Source organism: Fistularia commersonii, chromosome 13 (genome assembly GCF_037954325.1).
Source record: "Fistularia commersonii isolate RoL2024-O1a breed Wild chromosome 13, RoL_Fcom_v1.0, whole genome shotgun sequence".
Lineage (NCBI taxonomy): Eukaryota > Metazoa > Chordata > Actinopteri > Syngnathiformes > Fistulariidae > Fistularia > Fistularia commersonii.
Genome location: NC_141296.1, coordinates 1,793,893 through 1,811,769, shown reverse-complemented (window position 1 = coordinate 1,811,769; position 17,877 = coordinate 1,793,893). Strand labels below are relative to the sequence as shown.

The 17,877-nt window shown below is 41.5% G+C and overlaps 1 protein-coding gene across 2 annotated transcripts in view; it reads left to right on the top strand.

The window, feature by feature from the left end:
* Positions 1-17,635, top strand: part of LOC147227510 (A disintegrin and metalloproteinase with thrombospondin motifs 2-like) — a 156,876-nt gene extending 139,241 nt beyond the window's left edge. For both annotated transcript variants that reach the window (XM_086158198.1, XM_086158197.1), the window contains 10 exons: positions 2,602-2,735; positions 2,823-2,946; positions 4,578-4,658; positions 4,740-4,903; positions 4,990-5,146; positions 5,220-5,355; positions 8,287-8,494; positions 8,606-8,735; positions 11,513-11,599; positions 14,863-17,635. In XM_086158198.1, the coding sequence (XP_086014324.1) occupies positions 2,602-2,735; positions 2,823-2,946; positions 4,578-4,658; positions 4,740-4,903; positions 4,990-5,146; positions 5,220-5,355; positions 8,287-8,494; positions 8,606-8,735; positions 11,513-11,599; positions 14,863-16,688 (3,047 nt within the window). In that variant the 3' untranslated portion in view covers positions 16,689-17,635. The remainder of the gene's footprint in view (positions 1-2,601; positions 2,736-2,822; positions 2,947-4,577; positions 4,659-4,739; positions 4,904-4,989; positions 5,147-5,219; positions 5,356-8,286; positions 8,495-8,605; positions 8,736-11,512; positions 11,600-14,862) is intronic.
* The last annotated feature ends 242 nt before the right edge of the window (positions 17,636-17,877 follow it).

The window sequence follows — 17,877 nt, the reverse complement described above, 5'->3', positions numbered from 1 at the left end:
TTGAACTCCTATATTAAAATAAAAATGCAATTTCTATATTGTGTAGCAGTGTTAGCAACATTGCACAACACTGTGTTACTCACAACTTACAGCAGATGGCAGCGATGCAGACTCCGGATCTAGAATTAGCAGGAGAATCAGCAAACACTAGCATTTTTACTTCTTCAAAGGAGACCTTGTATTTTATTGATTTTTTTTAAATTAATTTCAGTTAAATTTTACATAATTTTTAGTATTTCAACTATACTTTCTTCTTCTTAGGATAAAATATGGTTATTTCATCATGAAAAGAAATGTTCAAATACTGCAAAAACTGATAAATTGTGAGAAGTGAATTACAAAAAGTCAAAACATAAATAATTACAAAAGGTCGCGAAAGCTGAACCGCGATTGTAGCGAGAGTTTGCGATGCAGAGTATTTTTGTTTAAGCAAAGGAGATCTCGGATTTTATTTTTTTCATAAAATGAATCTTAGTTTAATTTTTCAATACTTTTGGCAATTTTTTTCATTTAAACTAGAGTAAAGCTATTTCATCACCAAAAAAATATATAAAAATACTGCAAAAAAAAAAACGTTAAAGAACGATAAATCGTGAGAGCTGAAGTACAAAAACAAATTCCACCAAGTAGCGAGGGCACGAATGCCGAATCGCGAAGTAGCGAGCGTTCACCGTGCTGGGTATCTTTGTTTAGCAAAGGAGATCTCGTATTTTATTGATTTTTTTTTAATTAAATTTAGTTTAATTTTACTCTATTTTGGTATTTTTTATTAATATTTTTTTTTCGTCTGAGGCTATTTCATTACAAAAAAAAAGGTTCAAACACTGCAAAAAAATAAATAAAATAATGAATGGCTGAATTACGAAAAAATCCGCAACGCTGGGTATCTTTGTTTTGCGAGGGAGATCTCATGTTTTATTTATTTAAAAAAACGAATTTTAGTTTAATTTACAATTTTTTTTACTGGTTTTTTTTTTTCTTTTTCTTAGGCTAAAAAAATAAATAAATAAATAAATAAATACAGCAAATAAAAACATTAAAGAACGATAAATCGCGAGAACCGAATCCCCAAAAAATTACAAAAATAGCGAGGGCGCGGAAGCCGACATTTGTAGATGGTGTTAAACACACGGTATTATAAAGTACGCTATCCGTGGAAAGATGACGGTGCAGTCAAATCCACGCGAGACGGTCCATGTGAGACAAACGTGCCGTAGTAGGAGTGATGACAAACACTGCGAACTGCCAGGTTCTTCCCTGGAAGCCGAAGGAGTCGTAGTATGAGTCACACAATGAAACGGAGCGTCGCGCTGACTCATGCAAAGTTCATTCAGAATCCAACAAATAAAAAATGTAAGATTGTAAATATTATAGAATTGGAAATTCCGTTCATCGTCCCACAGCGCGGACATTTCGATCGCACGAAGCAGAAGTGCATCAAAAGTAGAAGAAGCTAAGAATAAGCTAAAACAGTGCTAACAATATACACTGCTGAAAAAATAAAGGGAACGCTAAAATAACGTCCAACGTTGATGAAATGTCCTTAAAACAAGGCCAAATCAATCTGTGTTGCTTTCTAAGTTTGTTTCTCACAAGTGTGATTGACTTGGAGTAACATTGTGTTGTTTTAGTGTCCCCTTTATTTTTTGGAGCAGTAAATATAAATAAGTAGCTAATCGATGTGACAACATATAAACAGTATAGAAACAGTGCAAAAATTGCGACCGCAAACGACCAGCAGCAACACTGAGGTGGAAGCAACGCAGTTATGATGATACTTGAGCTGAATGGATGGATGGATGGATGGATGGATGGATGGATGGATGGATGGATGGATGGATGGATGGATGGATGGATGGATGGATGGATGGATGATATAATCCATGAATGAATGACTGAATGAACGGATGAATGAATGAGTGGATGAATGAATGAAACGGGCGTTGAGGACCTGCAGGATCTCCTTCACACACCCGGGTTGAAGGAGTGTGTCGCTGAAGGAGCTGCTCTGTGCCTTCATGATGTTCTGATGTTCGTCGGAGATGATAGCTTAGCTTAGCTTAGCATAGCTTAGCTAGAGGAGCTAACCCTCTCTCCCAGCACCTGCACTGAGTCCACAGGAGAACCCGAGATGAAACCAGCGTTCCTCCGCAGTTTGTGGATCTTGTGATGATGGGCTGCAGCTCCAGAAGACACCTAAGAGAACGTCCGATGCCCACGTGGTGAAGATCAGACCCGGGCATTTTGCATTTTGCTTTTTTTATCCGGCCCGCAAAACTATTCCCTTTGAATATTTTAGCATTTTCAAGCAATATTGAATTTAGAAACTCCTAATTTTTTTCATTTGTTTTGAATTTTTTGCATGGATGATTACATACAAAAAAAAAAAAAACTCAGTACATTTATATGATCATTAATGATTTTAAAGTTGATATAAATATTTAAATAGCAATTTTGCACAATTTACATAATACCTACTCGGCCCGCCAGCCAAAAAAACGTCCCCCCCCCGTGGTGCAGAAGAAGGTCGTTCGGAGAGAAGCCCTGCTTCCGAAGGTTATATCATCCATGTTGAAAAATAAATGCTTTGCTGTTTTTCAGCAAACAAACGCTGTCACCTGCACTGCCAGTCCAAGGAGACGCAAGATGTGGTCCTGATGCAGAGGATGGTCCTGGACGGCACCCGCTGCTCGTACAAGGACCCGTATAGCATGTGTGTGCGTGGAGAATGCGAGGTGAGAGGTGTTTTTGTGTGTTTTTTTTTTCCCCTAATTTCCTCGCTTCCCGCTGCGACCGCCTTATATGTTTCCTCCGATGAGCAGAAAGTGGGCTGCGACGGCGTGGTGGGCTCCTCCAAGCAGGAGGATAAGTGCGGCGTCTGTGGCGGGGACAACTCCAGCTGCAAAACCTACAAAGATACAATCACCCGCACCACCAAGAAGCAAGGTAGACCATAATCTCATTCGATCTCATCGGCAATGTTGCGATTTATCCCAGGATGAGGATCCCAAGTTGGTGTCTCAGAACCAGTTTGTTTGACAGTTTTTAGTTAAATGGCGCCCTCTAGTGGTCAAATAGTGGTATTACATTGAGCTCACTATGTGGAAAACTTTAAAATTAGATAAGATAAGATAAGAACAACTTTATTAATTCCGAAGGAAATTGTTGTGCCAGAGTTACAGAAAATATACGCTAATAAATAATAAAAAGAATAGGCAGTATTAGAAATAAAAAAAAAACTATAAAGTGTCTCAGTGAAAGATATAAGATTCACTTTTACCTCCACCAAAAGTGAGTTAACGCAACACAGAGACAAGATCATTTTTGATGGTATTTACACATTTCAACGAACCTCCCTGAGCATACGCTTTACTGACGTTGTTTTTTCCAGAAACAACGCTGCCTCCGCTTTTTTTAATCGGGTTGAAAATGGTTTTAAAAACTGCCCCGTCAATCGAGTTACAAAATTGGACCGACAGAACCGAACCCGACCCGTGTTTCGCAGGGCTTTTGCAGCGAGTGGTTCGAGCGTGACACTTCGTCACTTCCATTCCTTCAACTTCTTGTCGTTTCCTTCCCCTTCGAATCCCAACGTAGGTCTGTTCAGCCGTCGATGTCGTCGGGAATCATCAAAGGACATCTTGTATTTGATTTTATTTTATAATACAATTTTTTGTTTAATTTTACGATATTTTTTGCTGTCAAAAAAACGTTAAATTACAAAAAAAAAAAAAAAAAAAGCGAGGGTGTTGAGCCGCATTTTGTAATAACAGTGCATTTTGTAATAAAGTCCAAAATGTAATAACTTTTTCATTTCATTTTGTAATAAAGCCGCATTTTGTAATAAACTGCCCCAACGCATTATGTCATAAGTTATTACATTTTGAGAAGATTATTACAAAATGCACTTGCATCTTTTTTATTTTCTAGGGAATGTAATAACATGGTGCATTATATAATAATAATTCTAAAGCATAAGGTTGTTAATTGCATTTTATTTTACTTAAAGGTATTTGTAAAAGCTAGTCCTATTATTAGTATCAGTGTATTAGCCTAGTAGCAGTACTTAGCAATTACTATCAGTACACTATTCAAAGGTTGCTTTAACAGAGAATATTCTATAAATTCCATGTTATTACATTTCCTAGAAAATAAAAAAGTTGCAAGTGCATTTTGTAACAATCTTCTCAAAATGTAATAATTTATTACAAAATGCGTTGGGGCAGTTTATTACAAAATGCGGCAGTTTATTACAAAACGCAGCTTTATTACAAAATGAAATGAAAAAGTTATTACGTTTTGGACGTTTATTACAAAATGTACCGTTATTACAAAGTGCGGCTCAACAAGGGTCTGTACTTTATTGATCCCAAAGGGGGAAAATCTTTTGTCACATTAGCACAACAATTGCAGAATCAATAAATATGAGTATAAATATAGCAAAAATTAGCAAGACCTCAGCGTTGTCGCCAAGAAGAGCTCCTGTCGGAAGGTCTCGCGGCGGTCGCTTCAGACGCCGAACGACCTCGGCCTCCTTTTGCCGACAAGTTCACGAGTTGGATCTTAACTTGTTTCAGGTTTCCTCAAAGTTCTCGAGATCCCGCGAGGGGCGAGACACTTGCTGATCCAGGAGCTGAGAGCGACCTCGCATACTTTAGGTACGTGACGATTTCGTCCGCGGCTTTCCACGTTGTTTTTTTTTTTTGTCGCGTCACGTGTCTCTCTCCGATTTTTCCCAGCTGTTAAAAACGTGGCGTCGGGACTGTTCTTCTTAAACGGGGAAACCGAATATCCCAAATCCCGCTCGGTCATCGAGAAGGGGGTGGAGTGGGAATACGAGAACGATAACAACAAGGAGACGCTTCAGACCGCCGGACCTCTCAGACACGGAACTCTGATCATGGTACTCGCGGAAATCCGGAGCTCTTAGCGTTCGGCTACGAAACGGCGTTTCGGCGGACGATGACGTTGGGTCGTTTGGTGACGCAGGTCAGGCTGCACGGGGTGGAGGAGGTGAATTTGTCCTATAAATACATGATGAACATGGACAGCGACTCCGCCATCGAGGACAACATGCTGGTGGAGGACAGCGCCTACGAGTGGGCGTCCAAGGGATGGTCCTACTGCTCCAAGACCTGCGGCGGAGGTACCACCTTTTTCCGCGACGACGGCGATGTGAATGCGAGCGGTTACGTTGGTTTTTTTTTTTAACTCCTCAGGAGAGCAATACCTGCGATACGGCTGCAGAAGAAAAGTAGACAGCAAGATGGTCCACAAGAGTTTCTGCAACAAGTCCAACATGAAACCGAGGGGAGACGTGAGAGACTGCAACCAAAAGCCGTGCCCTCCTCCCATGTACGGATGGCACGCTTGTAATTTATTTTTATTTTTCCTTTATCTAACCAGGGAAGTCCCATTGAGATTAACCCTCTTATTATGTTAAGGGTCAATTTCACCCATTGACCCAATGGATGAAATTGACCCTTAACATAATATGAGGGTTAAAAACCTCTTTTTCAAGGGAGTCCCTGCCAAGAGGCAGCAAAAGAATACAATTACATTTAAAATGAAATTAAAATGCCATACAAATCATATAAAACGGTTACAAATCTGTGAAGTCGTCTCAAGGGATCTCGATCTGGACTTAAAGCCGCTCGATGAAACAAAGTTCCGTGAGTTTCCAGTCCTTTTGCGACATGTTCCATGTAGAGGCGGCAAAATAGACAAAAACCTCAAAAACCAACAGCTGATCATTTAAACGTAAACCATAAGAATCGACACTTCTCTGTGTGATTACGTTGCAAACGTAAAAGGGCAACAGTCCCGGCATCGCCTTGTAAATGAAAGCGCACCAGTGAATACCGTATTTTCTGGACTATAGGGCGCACCTGTAAATAAGCCGCATCCGCTCTATTTAAAAAAAAAATGAAAAAAAAAATATACAAGCCGCACCAGGCTATAAGCCGCAGAAATCTATGTTGAAAAACAATGATATTTACTGCATGTACAGAACGATTTGTAAATGTACATGTATGTACCTGAACAGATTCTTTCCAAACAGTGCCTTTTAATGCGGCAGCAACTTAGCTGATTAAAACGTAACAGATAACCGGTATTTATTTACCCTCGTTTCTCCTGTGTTTGAAACCACAAGTCACTTTAATCATCTTGGCTGAAACCCATGAAGTCGTCTTCTTCAGTGTCGGAGTTGAACTGACTCAGAAGTGCTTCGTCACATCTGATTCCATCAGTCTCTGTCAATCTCCGGTGAAGTCGGTTTCTGCTATTCTTCTTTGCATTGATTTATACGTCTTATCTTATTTTGGAGTCTACTTCCGCCCCCTAGCGGTGGAAGAAAAATCCAAAGAATAGGCACACTTTTGTATACGCCGCATGGTTCAAAACCCGAGGAAAAAAGTAGCGGCTTATAGTCCAGAAAATACGGTAAATCTCCTGGTGGACAAAGAAGACCATCCCACTCGAGAATACAGTGATGAGTTAAAGCCCTACAGTTAGTGGTGGCAGAGAAGTATGTTAGACTGGTGCAGGACATGTATGCTCGCTGTGAGACAGTGGTACGGTGTGCTGTAGGGGTAACAGAGAAGTTCAATGTGGAGGTGGGACTCCATCAGGGATCAGCTCTGAGCCCCTTCTTGTTTGCAATGATGATGGACAGGCTGACAGATGAGGTTAGACAGGAATCCCCATGAACCATGATGTTTGCAGATGACATCGTGATCTGTAGTGAGAGCAGACAACAGGTAGAGGAACATCTAGAGAGGTGGAGGTATGCTCTGGAAAGGAGAGGAATGAAAGTTAGTCGCAGCAAGACAGAATATATGTGTGTGGATGAGAGGAACTCGGGTGGAGCGGTGAGGCTACAGGGAGTGGAGATCAAGAAGCTGGAGGATTTCAGGTACTTGGGGTCAACAGTCCAGAGCAACGGAGAGTGTGGAAAAGAGGTGAAGAGACGGGTCCAAGCAGGGTGGAATGGTTGGAGAAAAGTGTCAGGGGTACCAAGAGATAGAAGACTTTCAGCCAGAATGAAAGGAAAGGTGTACAAGACAGTGGTGAGACCAGCGATGATGTTTGGACTAGAAACTGTTCCAATGACCAGTGAGACAATGAAAAGACAGCAGGCAGAACTAGAGGTTGCAGAGATGAAGATGTTGAGGTTCTCTTTGGGAGTGACCAGGATGGAGAGGATCAGGAATGAGTCTATCAGAGGAACGGCACATGTTAGATGTTTTGGAGAGAAGGTCAGAGAAGCCAGACTGAGATGGTTGGGTCATGGACAGAGGAGGGATGGAGAATATATTGGTAGACGGATGCTGGAATTGGAGCTGCCAGGCAAGAGGTCTGGAGGAAGACCAAAGAGAAGATGGATGGACGTAGTGAGAGAAGATATGAAGGTAGTTGGTGTGAGAGAGGAGGATCCAGAGAATAGGGTTAGATGGAGAAAACTGACTCGCTGTGGCGACACCTGAAGGGAAAAGCCGAAAGAAGAAGAAGAAGAAGAAGTTAGGAACAAACCTTAGAACTGCACGATACACCGAGTCAACCTCACTCAGACACTGAGCTGAAGCATACATGTACAAAATGTCTCCATCATCTAAAATGGATAAAAAAGTTGCAGTTCCAATTCGCTTTTTGACTTCAAAAGAGAAACAACATTTATTTCGGAATAAAAAAAACAGTTTCAATTGAAGTTTCTTCACAAGATTCTCAACATGAGGCTTAAAAGACAAAGTGTCATCAAGCAAGACACCAAGATATTTGTAAACATGAACCACCTCCATTTCACTTCCCTCAAAAGTGGACACTGTGGGAATAACTTGCAACCTCTGTCTAGAGATCGGGAACAACATTAGTTTGGTTTTGTCAGTTTTAAGGACTCATTTTAGTTGCAAAAGTGTGTGCTGCACCACATTAAAAGCTTTCTGCAGAGATCCAATAGGGGACAAGCCAAAGCAGTAAATTACTGTGTCATCTGCATAAAAATGCATGCCAGCATCTGAGACATTTCGTCCTAAATCATTTTATGTACATAATGAATAGGAGTGGCCCCAATACAGAGCCCTGTGGGACTCCCTTGTAGATGCTCAAGAAGTTAGAACACAGGTCATTGCATCTAATACACTGGGTCCTGTCACTTAAATAATTTGTGAAAAAAAAAAAAAAAAAATGCACGTTAAATCTGCTTTTCTTCTCCTATCCACGTGAAAATTTGAATCCAAGTCAGTGTTTGTTTCTCCCTTTTCCCTCCCCATCCGTGACGCCTTCCAGTTGGGTGACGGGGGAGTGGCAGAATTGTAGTAAACCTTGTGGAAAGACGGGGATGCAGAGCCGCTCGCTCAGCTGCGTCCAGCCGTCGGACGACAACACAACGCGCGCCATCCATAACAAACACTGCAGCGACGACCGGCCCGAAACCCGCCGCCAATGCAACCGCCACCCGTGTCCTACGCAGTGGAAAGTAGGGCCGTGGTCTCAGGTAAAAAAAAAAAAACGCCTTTTCCTTATTATTCTGTTTTTTGTTTTTTTTTTGTCATAGTAATACAAGGACGCAAATTTGTATTTGTAATCGGCTGGTCATCTGTGGCAGTGCTCGGTGACGTGCGGAAACGGGAGCCAGCAGAGGCAGGCGCTGTGCCACACCAGGGACAACACCATCGGCCTGTGTCTGGACAGCAAGCCCGACACCATCAGGGCCTGCCGGCTCCATCCCTGTCCCAGTGAGTGTTGTACGGTGGAAGGATTAAAATGACCGGTAGCGCCAGGCCAGGATTCGAGAGTTTCAGAGTTAGAGTTTAGAGTTAGCAGGCTCAGTGGATTTTAAAAACAACCTTAAAAAGAAGGACACAACACAACCGTACAAGGATAGCAGCATGTCTGGATTACAAAGACAAAAAAATAAGCGTAAAAATAAAAGTAAATGATCTATATTTAATATATAAATATATATATTTAATGTATTTACATAAAGTATTTCATATATATGTATATTCTATCATTTATTTCTGTATAGTATTTTAGAATTTAATATTTTTTATATTTATGTATACATATATATAAAATAAAATACATAAGTATGTGATATAAGTAACTATTGAAAGAATAAATAGATAAATATTTTGAAAGAAAGAGTGAAAAGTGAAAACAAAAAGGGTTTGTTGCACAGTACTGAAAAAATAAGACCAAAAATGAAAAAAAAACATTAAAAAAATATACATTTATATATAATATATATTATAAAAATCATATATGTATATTATTCTATCTATTATTATATTACTTTATTAATTATTATTATTATTTATTTATCTTATTATTATAAATATATATGTATTTTATTTTATTATTTATTTTTATTGTATTTTGAGTCTTTTAGTATAGTATTTTAGTATTGGATCAGCCTGGAGTTTGTTTTTACACTTTAATTTTGAGTGTGATTCCTAATCCAGACCTCTATGGGTTGATACAATTGATTTCCATTGATCATTTTTGTGTGATTTTGTTGTCAGCACATTCAACTGTGTAAAGAGCAAAGTATTTCATAAGAATATTTCATTCATTTAGATCTAGGATGTGTTTTTTAAGTGTTCCCTTTATTTTTTTGAGCAGTATATATATATATATATATAAATACAAATAACTAGAAGAATAAATAGATAAATAAGCAGAAATAAAACAGGTAAAAAGTAAAAAATAGTGAGTAAAAAGTAACGGCACATAAACCATGTTAAAAATGCGTAAAATAACACAGATAGTAGTTCTGAGGCTGAAAGCGAGAGCGTCTGCGTCCGTGCACGTCTCCACAACTGAGAATAAGCAGCTCTGCAGAGAATGAATTTTTAAGCAATTTCATTTGGAATCCCGATGGCTGGTGTCACAGAGGAAATAGGGGGAAATATAATTATCCCTTCAAAAGCATTAGATGGATGAAGAAAGATGGGAGGATGCAGAGTCAACAGTGTAAAAGATACAGAAATTAAAAATATGCATGCGTCCAAAATTAAAAGATAGATATTTGTTTATGATAATGCCTTTGTGTCGATATTGGCCTCAGTTGATGCGGCTCCATGGTGTAAAAAGGGGCATGGTAAAATGCAACAATAGGCTAATCAATATAATAATAAATCATGAATAAAAAATACGGTGCAATAAAGTGAGACGTGCAGCTGGAGCGATCTGTAATATTCTCTCGTAAACATTCTGAGATGAGCTACTTTGCACTTGTCGACCACATGCTTGACTCGGCTTGTAGATCGAAAGAAAAAACAATCATTTATACACACAAAAATACAACAATTGATATGAAAACGGTTGATTTGAAAAGAATTTTGCGGCCTTTTCATATTGTACATATTCAGGTCGTCATTGTCCGAGAAAATGAATCCGATCCCAAGAAAATGTAAGATTCAATAATGTTATATGACTTTAAAAAGGGGGTGATTCTCTTAAAAATGAGCCGTGGACAAAATAACACACTGACTACTGTCATGGTGCAATGTCACAATATTATGTTTTTTTTTCTTACAATAATAATAAATTCTCCTAAGAATAGAGCAGCTTATGTAAAACAAATATTTTATTTATAATTATTTCTATATTATATTACAGAAATGATCCTTTTTTATACTTGAACACACATTTGGAAGAAAGTTTTGCTTTAATTCTCCCCACAAATGAAATGAATGATATGTATTTACTGATATAAAACAAGTATTGCGTTTTTGATTATTTTGTTTTTTTTTGTAATTTTGAATATATTTCACTATATTTAAATTTCTTTTAATATTTGAACTCACATTTGAATGAAAGTTTTGCTATAATCCTCCCCACAATTGAAATGAAAGAATTGCATTTGTGGATGCAATGCAAGTATTTGCGTTTTTGATTTTTTTTTTTTTTTTGTAATTTTGAATATATGTTAATATATCTTGATTTTTTTATATATATATATTTGAACTCTCATTTGAAAGAATTTTTTGCTATAATTCTCCCCACAGTTGAAATTAAGGATATGCATTTGCCGATGTAATGCATGTATTTTGGTTTTTGAATTATTATTTTTTTTGTAATTTTGAATATATTTCACTATATTTAAATTTCTTTTAATATTTGAACTCACATTTGAATGAAAGTTTTGCTATAATCCTCCCCACAATTGAAATGAAAGAATTGCATTTGCGGATGCAATGCAAGTATTTGCGTTTTTGATTTTTTTTTTTGATCTTTTTTTTTTTGTAATTTTGAATATGTTTTACTATATTTTAATTTTATTTTTATTTTTTTTATTTTTGAACTCACATTCGGTGGAACATTTTCCCATGTCGACACACAATCACATGTCCAAGCACCATCGTAACGTTACAAGTATCATTGAACATGATAAACGCACGGCGTAGCCGTGGGTTATTATTTTCATTCTCATATTCATATTATTGTCATTTCCAAAAAAAAAAAAAACAAGCTTGACCATTTCCTCCCGTGTGTGTGTCTCCACCAGAGGGCTCCTCCGACCCCAACAAGACCGGCAACATCCTGATCCAGTGGCTGTCTCGGCCGAACCCGAACTACCCGAAGATCTCCTCACGTAAAACCTCCCTTTATAGCTCCGCGTCCGGCCTCCACGGCGGCGCGTCCGTCCTGCGCTGGTCCCTGCCGGTCTCCGTCCTCCTGTCCCTGCAGGGCCGCCCTCGGCTGGCGCCCTGACCCGCCGTCCGAGCGGCAAAGCTTTTTGCTTCTCTATTTTGGTGTTGATGCTGGGAGGATGTTGTCTCCTTCTCTGTGTGTTTGAGGCGGCTCCGATCCGGAGGAGGTGTCCGGCTCCTGTGCGCGCTGGCTGGGTCTCTCTTGCTCTGTCTCCCGCTATCTCTCTCTCTCCTCTGTGGAGCCTTGTGTTGTGACCGCCGGCCAGTCGACAAATTTAAAAAGATCTACGACATTTCTGAGGGGTTTCGGAGCGGCAAGGAGATTTTTTTTTTTTTTTTTTTGGGGGGGGGGGGGGTTGTTTTTCCCCGGGAGGGGGTTCGGAAGACGCGTCGGGAAGTCTGTCGGTGTTTCCGCCGGGATGCAGCTGCGCTTTTTACTGTTTGTTGCGCGCTGTCATCAAGCGTGTGTGTGTGGGTGTGTGTGCGAAGGGGGGGCGGGAAAAAGGCGTGAAGTCAACAGAGAGGGTATATAAATATCTATATAGAGGAAAAAAAAAATATATGAAAATATGAAAGCTTTATTGTGAATGTGATTTTTGTCACAATGAGGACATTATTGCTAAAGTGCTCATCCGACATCCTGGTTCCGTTTCGGGGCGTCTCCTTTTAAAGTCCATTTCTCGGACCGTGGATGCGTGGATGATGAAACTATCGTTATTTATTTTTATTTTATTTTTTTCATTTTTTTGGGGGGTGGGTGGGGAACGGCAGGGGAAGGGGTTGGACAGGAAACTGTGAGGTGAAAACTCTTGACGTAAAGGCTTAAGAAAAAAAAAAGAAATAAAAAAAAAAAAAGAAAATAATTACAGGGTAGTCTGACCGGTTGAGGTTGCTTCCCATTTCACCTCATAATCAGCCATCCTCTCTTTGACTGTTATACTAAAGTTCAATAAATGCAGCTTATTTGTGCTTGCAGACTTTAAACAAAAACATCTATGAATATATTTGTATTTATATATACATATATAGATATATATATATACATACATATCTATAAAACTAAATCTATATGAGTAACAATAATATGAATAATGTTTTACCATGAATAAGCTGTAGCTTATTTGCCTAAAACCTTTGGACTGCTATTGATCGCTTAGATCCCTGACTGTTATGTGTATTTTTTTTTTAAATTGATTTTACATGAATACAAATGAATATTTAATAAGGGTAAGGTGTTTCGGGGGGAAGAGAATAGACCTACAGTGAATTATGCAGGACTTGGTCAGTTAGTTGCCTCTCCATTCTCAGATGGATCGGTGGTTTATTGTTGTTTCCTGTTTCTTTCAAGACTAGGATATTTTTATTTTGTTTTTTTTTTGTTTTTTTGTTTTTTTTTGTCACGCACATTTGCATCCTTCACTCGCGTGTACGTGATCTGTCTGCGCGTGAAAGCTAATTGGGAGTGCGTGTGTGTGCGTGCGTGTGCGTGTGTGTGTGCGACTGTAGCCGGTCACGGAGGTGAAAGTGTGTGTTTGAGTGTGCACGGATGCTACTTCATTTGGGCTTTTACACATTGCGATCAGATACAGAAATACCTCATAAATTTTGATTTAAGAGCGTCCGGTAATTGCATTTTTTTCTTTTTGACGAGCATTAAACACATGAACAATGCCTTATCTTGGACTGAATGTAACGGCATTTATCTGTGAAAGAGACGGCTTTACTCATTCAAAGTTTCACTTGGAATAGAGGCAGCTTCAAAAACCAACCGAACAAACTCTCACCCGCCGACCGTCAAAGCGACCGAGGCGACGTCGGAGCGGCGTCCGACTACCGGGAAGGGTTTACAAAGGGCCTAGGGTATTAACGCATATGACATCTAGAGGAAAAAAAAAAAAGAAAAAAAAAAAAAAAAAAAAAAGAAAGAAATACAACAAAACACTTCAGACTTGTCATTGTATTGTGATCACATATTTCTGTTGTGACTATGTAGCCAGCTATCCAAGGTTTCCTTCTGCTGGAGTTGGACTGTATGAGACCAAGCCAGACCTAGCAGTGTGATACTGTATATAACATTGGTGTTGACTGTATTTAATAATGTTCATGACTGTTATCTTCTTCTATAATATTCTATACTATGGGTAACTGTTTCGTGGCTTCACTGGCCTGCTGCGTGGGGCTGGCTAACGTTTGGTTAACGTTGAAGAAACATTCAGACGGACTACGTGCACTGCGTCTATATGCACTTTGATTTATCAGGGAAATTTTATTAATGTTTTGTAAATGTTTCATATGACACTTAATGTGCCATTCCAATTTTTACATCATCATGGAAATTATGTATTTCATTTCGACAAAATATCATTTATGTACTTTTTTTTTTTTTCCCCGTTTTTTTATTTATTTATTTTTGTTTGTTTTTTTTCGGTTTCTGTTTTTTCAGTCGATGAACAGATTGACTGGTTGATTTCCAAGTAATGAAGTGTTTTACCAAAGTGACTGTGAACTTGTAACTTTCGATACAGTTGAATTATTTTTCTTAAGAAAATAATATATCTATATATTGAGCAGGGGAGGGGAGCGGGGGCGTACATCTCATTGTTTTAGTTCCTGTCATTCTCAACAGCAAAGTTGTATCAATAAAATGTTTTAAAAAGTGTCACCGGGAATGTTCAATGCTCGGGGTGGAAACGGACGGAGGCGACCTCGTGTTTTTTTCCGCCGCCGTGGACTAAAAAAGCCTTGCGACCGCAGAAATAACATCCGACCCACATTTGGCCGGTTTTGTTACGTTTCGAATCGTCTTCCGACAAAAAAAGCAAAATCCGGTAATGAGATAAATAAGAAGAAAAAAAGCTTCTCCGGCCGTTCGGCAGCTCTGTGTGTACGACTGGTAGAACTTCCGTTTCCATTTCAGTATCTCTGGACTAATCTCATGGCTTGATGTTTGGGTTTTTCTCCTCTTCCTTCCTGCATCTTCTGCTAATGGCCTGGCTTTACTACTTTCTCTGCACGGTGTGGAACCTCACACACACACACACACACACACACACACACACACACATTAATGCATGTTGTATTCAGCATCAGCAAACAATCCTCCTAGATCAGAGGTGTATGTAGCATACATGCTAGCGCATGCTATACATGCAAGACGAGTCTCCGGTCCAATCAAATCTCAGCCCTCTGCTCTTTTCTTTCGCAGAGAAACGTTGTCATGGAGACCGTTCAGTATTCTGTCGTATGGAGGCGCTGAAGCGCCACTGCTCTCTGCCGGATTTCCAGCGCCTGTGCTGCAAGTCCTGCAGCAATATGACCTTGGCGGCGGCGCCCCGGCACAACTCCACCTCCAGTTCCACTCCCGTAACCTCCAGAATCGCTGCTTCCCCCGTCGCCGCCGATCTCACCACCATCTCCTCCATCTCCATCTCCACCGCGCACCCGACCGAAGCCGCGATCACCGCCGCTGCCGATCCTCGGACTGTGACTCAGCGCGCTCGCGTCGTTCCCATCCTTCATTCCACCCCGACGTCATTCGGCGCCACAGAAACGACGAGCACTCATTCGCCGTCCGCCACCAGAGCTCCCGTCATCCCGACCGGCTTCTCCGCAACGGCCTCCTCGGTCACCACGACCTTCCTCGGCGACCCCGTTGAGCCCGAGCCTTTACCCACGCCGGGAACGGACGGAAATACGAATCCGCAGTCAGGGAGAACAGCGGATAATCCAGTAACTCTTAGTAGTCTGAGAATCCTTGTCGAGTCGTCGGCGAGCACCAGTCCGACCCATGTTTCCGCAGCGGAGGTCGCGTCAACGCGGCAAAACCCCAAGGCTGAGAAAGACGTGCCGTTAAAGAAAATTCCACAAAAAGCCAATCCGAAGAAGAATACCGCGCCGAAAAATACCGCCAGAAAAAACACCCCGCCAAAGATTAGTCGCGAAAACGTAAATCGAAATAAAACTCAGTCGGGCACAACAGCCAAAAAGAAAACGCCGGCAAAGACGGTTTTAGAAAGGACTCCTCCCGAGAAATCGCCTCCAATTATCCGTAGTAGCAAAAAAGTGAAAACCGCTACGAAAAAGACTCCGGTGAAAAGCGTCCAAACGAAAAAGAAACCGGCTCCTAAACGCGGTCCGTCCAAGACGGGTCCCGAAAAGAACGTCAAGCCGAAGACGAAAGTCACAAAGACGAACCCCAAAAAGAACCCAGCAACCGCCTCCGAGAACTCACAGGTCAAGACCAATCAAAAGAAGGTAGCGTTTAAAAAGACAAATCCGAAAAAGACAACAACAACAACAACTACCGGGTATTTAACCGTGGCTCCAACTTCATATTCAACCACTGTTTCATCGGCCACAACTTTACACGGTACGACGCCGCCGAACTCCGAGTCTACCGTCAACGTGACTTACGTCGCAAATGAGCCGCTTCCGTCGCGCCACGACAGCACCGCCTTCGGAACCACAACAGCTAGCGCTTTTATCGACGTAGCGCCGACCGGGACGGTGTTTTACGAAGATCCGCCGATGCCGAGCGGATCCGTGCCGTACGGCGACTCCTCGGCGACGAGCGGCGGCGAGGTGACGGCGAGCGGCGGCGCCGTTCTCAGCGGCGACATCACGGCGCCGTACGACACGGTCGTGCTGGACGACGGGCTCGCCGTTATGATCCCGACCATCACGGATAAGGATACGACAGATGCGGGCGTCTCGCCCTGGCTGGACCCGTCGGAGTTCATCCCGGTGAACGTCGACGGTCCCCGAACGACCTCGGATCCCGCCGGCGCCGCTTCCCCCGCCGCGACCACGCCGAGACCTCGGAAAAGCCGGGAAGACGCCGACGAGAGCAATTCGATCGACGTCTCCTTCAACCGGGTCCCCGGCGGGAGCAGGGAGATCTCCCAAAGCAATCTGATCCCCAAGCGCCGGGTCAACCTCCGCGAGAAAACCAGGAATAAACGAATTCAGGAGCTTTTGGAGGAGAGGCGGAACTTTTTGCTCAGGATGAAGAGAGCTCACGGAGTGCGATAGAGCGAGCCTTCTCTTTTCTCTTATAGAGATTCCCCACTTTTGGCGAAACCTCCTAAAACCCGCCATGTTTTTTTATCAGACCTTCGTACACGAAACTAAACTAACCGGGCAAGACTTTGGCGATGTGACGGCCAATCGACCTTTTAGACCGATGTCTTGTCTTTTGAATTTCCCGCCTTTTCAGCTACGAGAAAAGAAGCGCACGCCTGCAGCACTTAAAACAACGGACGCTTCGATCTTTCCGGATGATCCAAAGCCTTAAGGATTCATTTAATACTCGAATAAGATGCGACGCGGATTCATATTATTGCTATAATCGCTCACCGGACAGCAAATCCCGCCCGATCCCGCTCGAATCTGTGAAGCGGCGGTATTAGATTAGCGCAGAAATCAAAACAACTGGAACGCACATGGCGAACGCGCCGCTAAGCGCTAAGATCCAACGGAGCCCTTCAAGTCACTCAGGTAATCGTCTCAAAAAACTTAAATGGTGTTAAATTGAATCCCAGACTTTCTCAGAAGGTCGTCTCGGTGCTTCTCACACATCCGATACCTTGAAAGCATTGAAGAGTAGAGTATATATTTTTGGTTTTGTTCGTTTGTCGTCTTTTTTTTCACGGCCAGTCAAGTATGGTACTTCTTGTCAGCGTTGCTAAAGAAATGTCCCACATGCATTCCTTTATGTACCCAAAAAAAAAAAAAAAAAAAAGAAGCAATAATAAATAAAAAACAAGCCTGTTTGTACGATCTGTCTTCAAACCGAGACACTTTGAGGGCTGCTTTATTTTCTACTCAAAATAAAAACATCGATATTACCGGCGTATCTCTAACATGCAGCAGCTGCGAAAGCACCGACGGAGCGTTCTGTACGATATCTGTACATATGACAAAGAACTTTTTTAATATTTATTAAAGTTTAAGTGCCTGTGGTATTTTGCAAACCGTAAGCTCTGTGTGATTTTTGCTTCCCGTTCAGCTGTCGCGCCTTTTACCCCCTTCGACCTCGACCCCCCGCTCCCGCCGACCGCCGCCGAAGGATGTCAAATCGGTTGTTAGAGACGGACGCGTCACTCGTGATACTTCGTTCGTCCCTGTCGGCAAACACGGCGTAAACCGATTCCAATCAGTCGAACCGTCGGTCGCCATGTGGTCGCGGCGCGATGACGGGTTTTTCCACGGTCACTCTCTG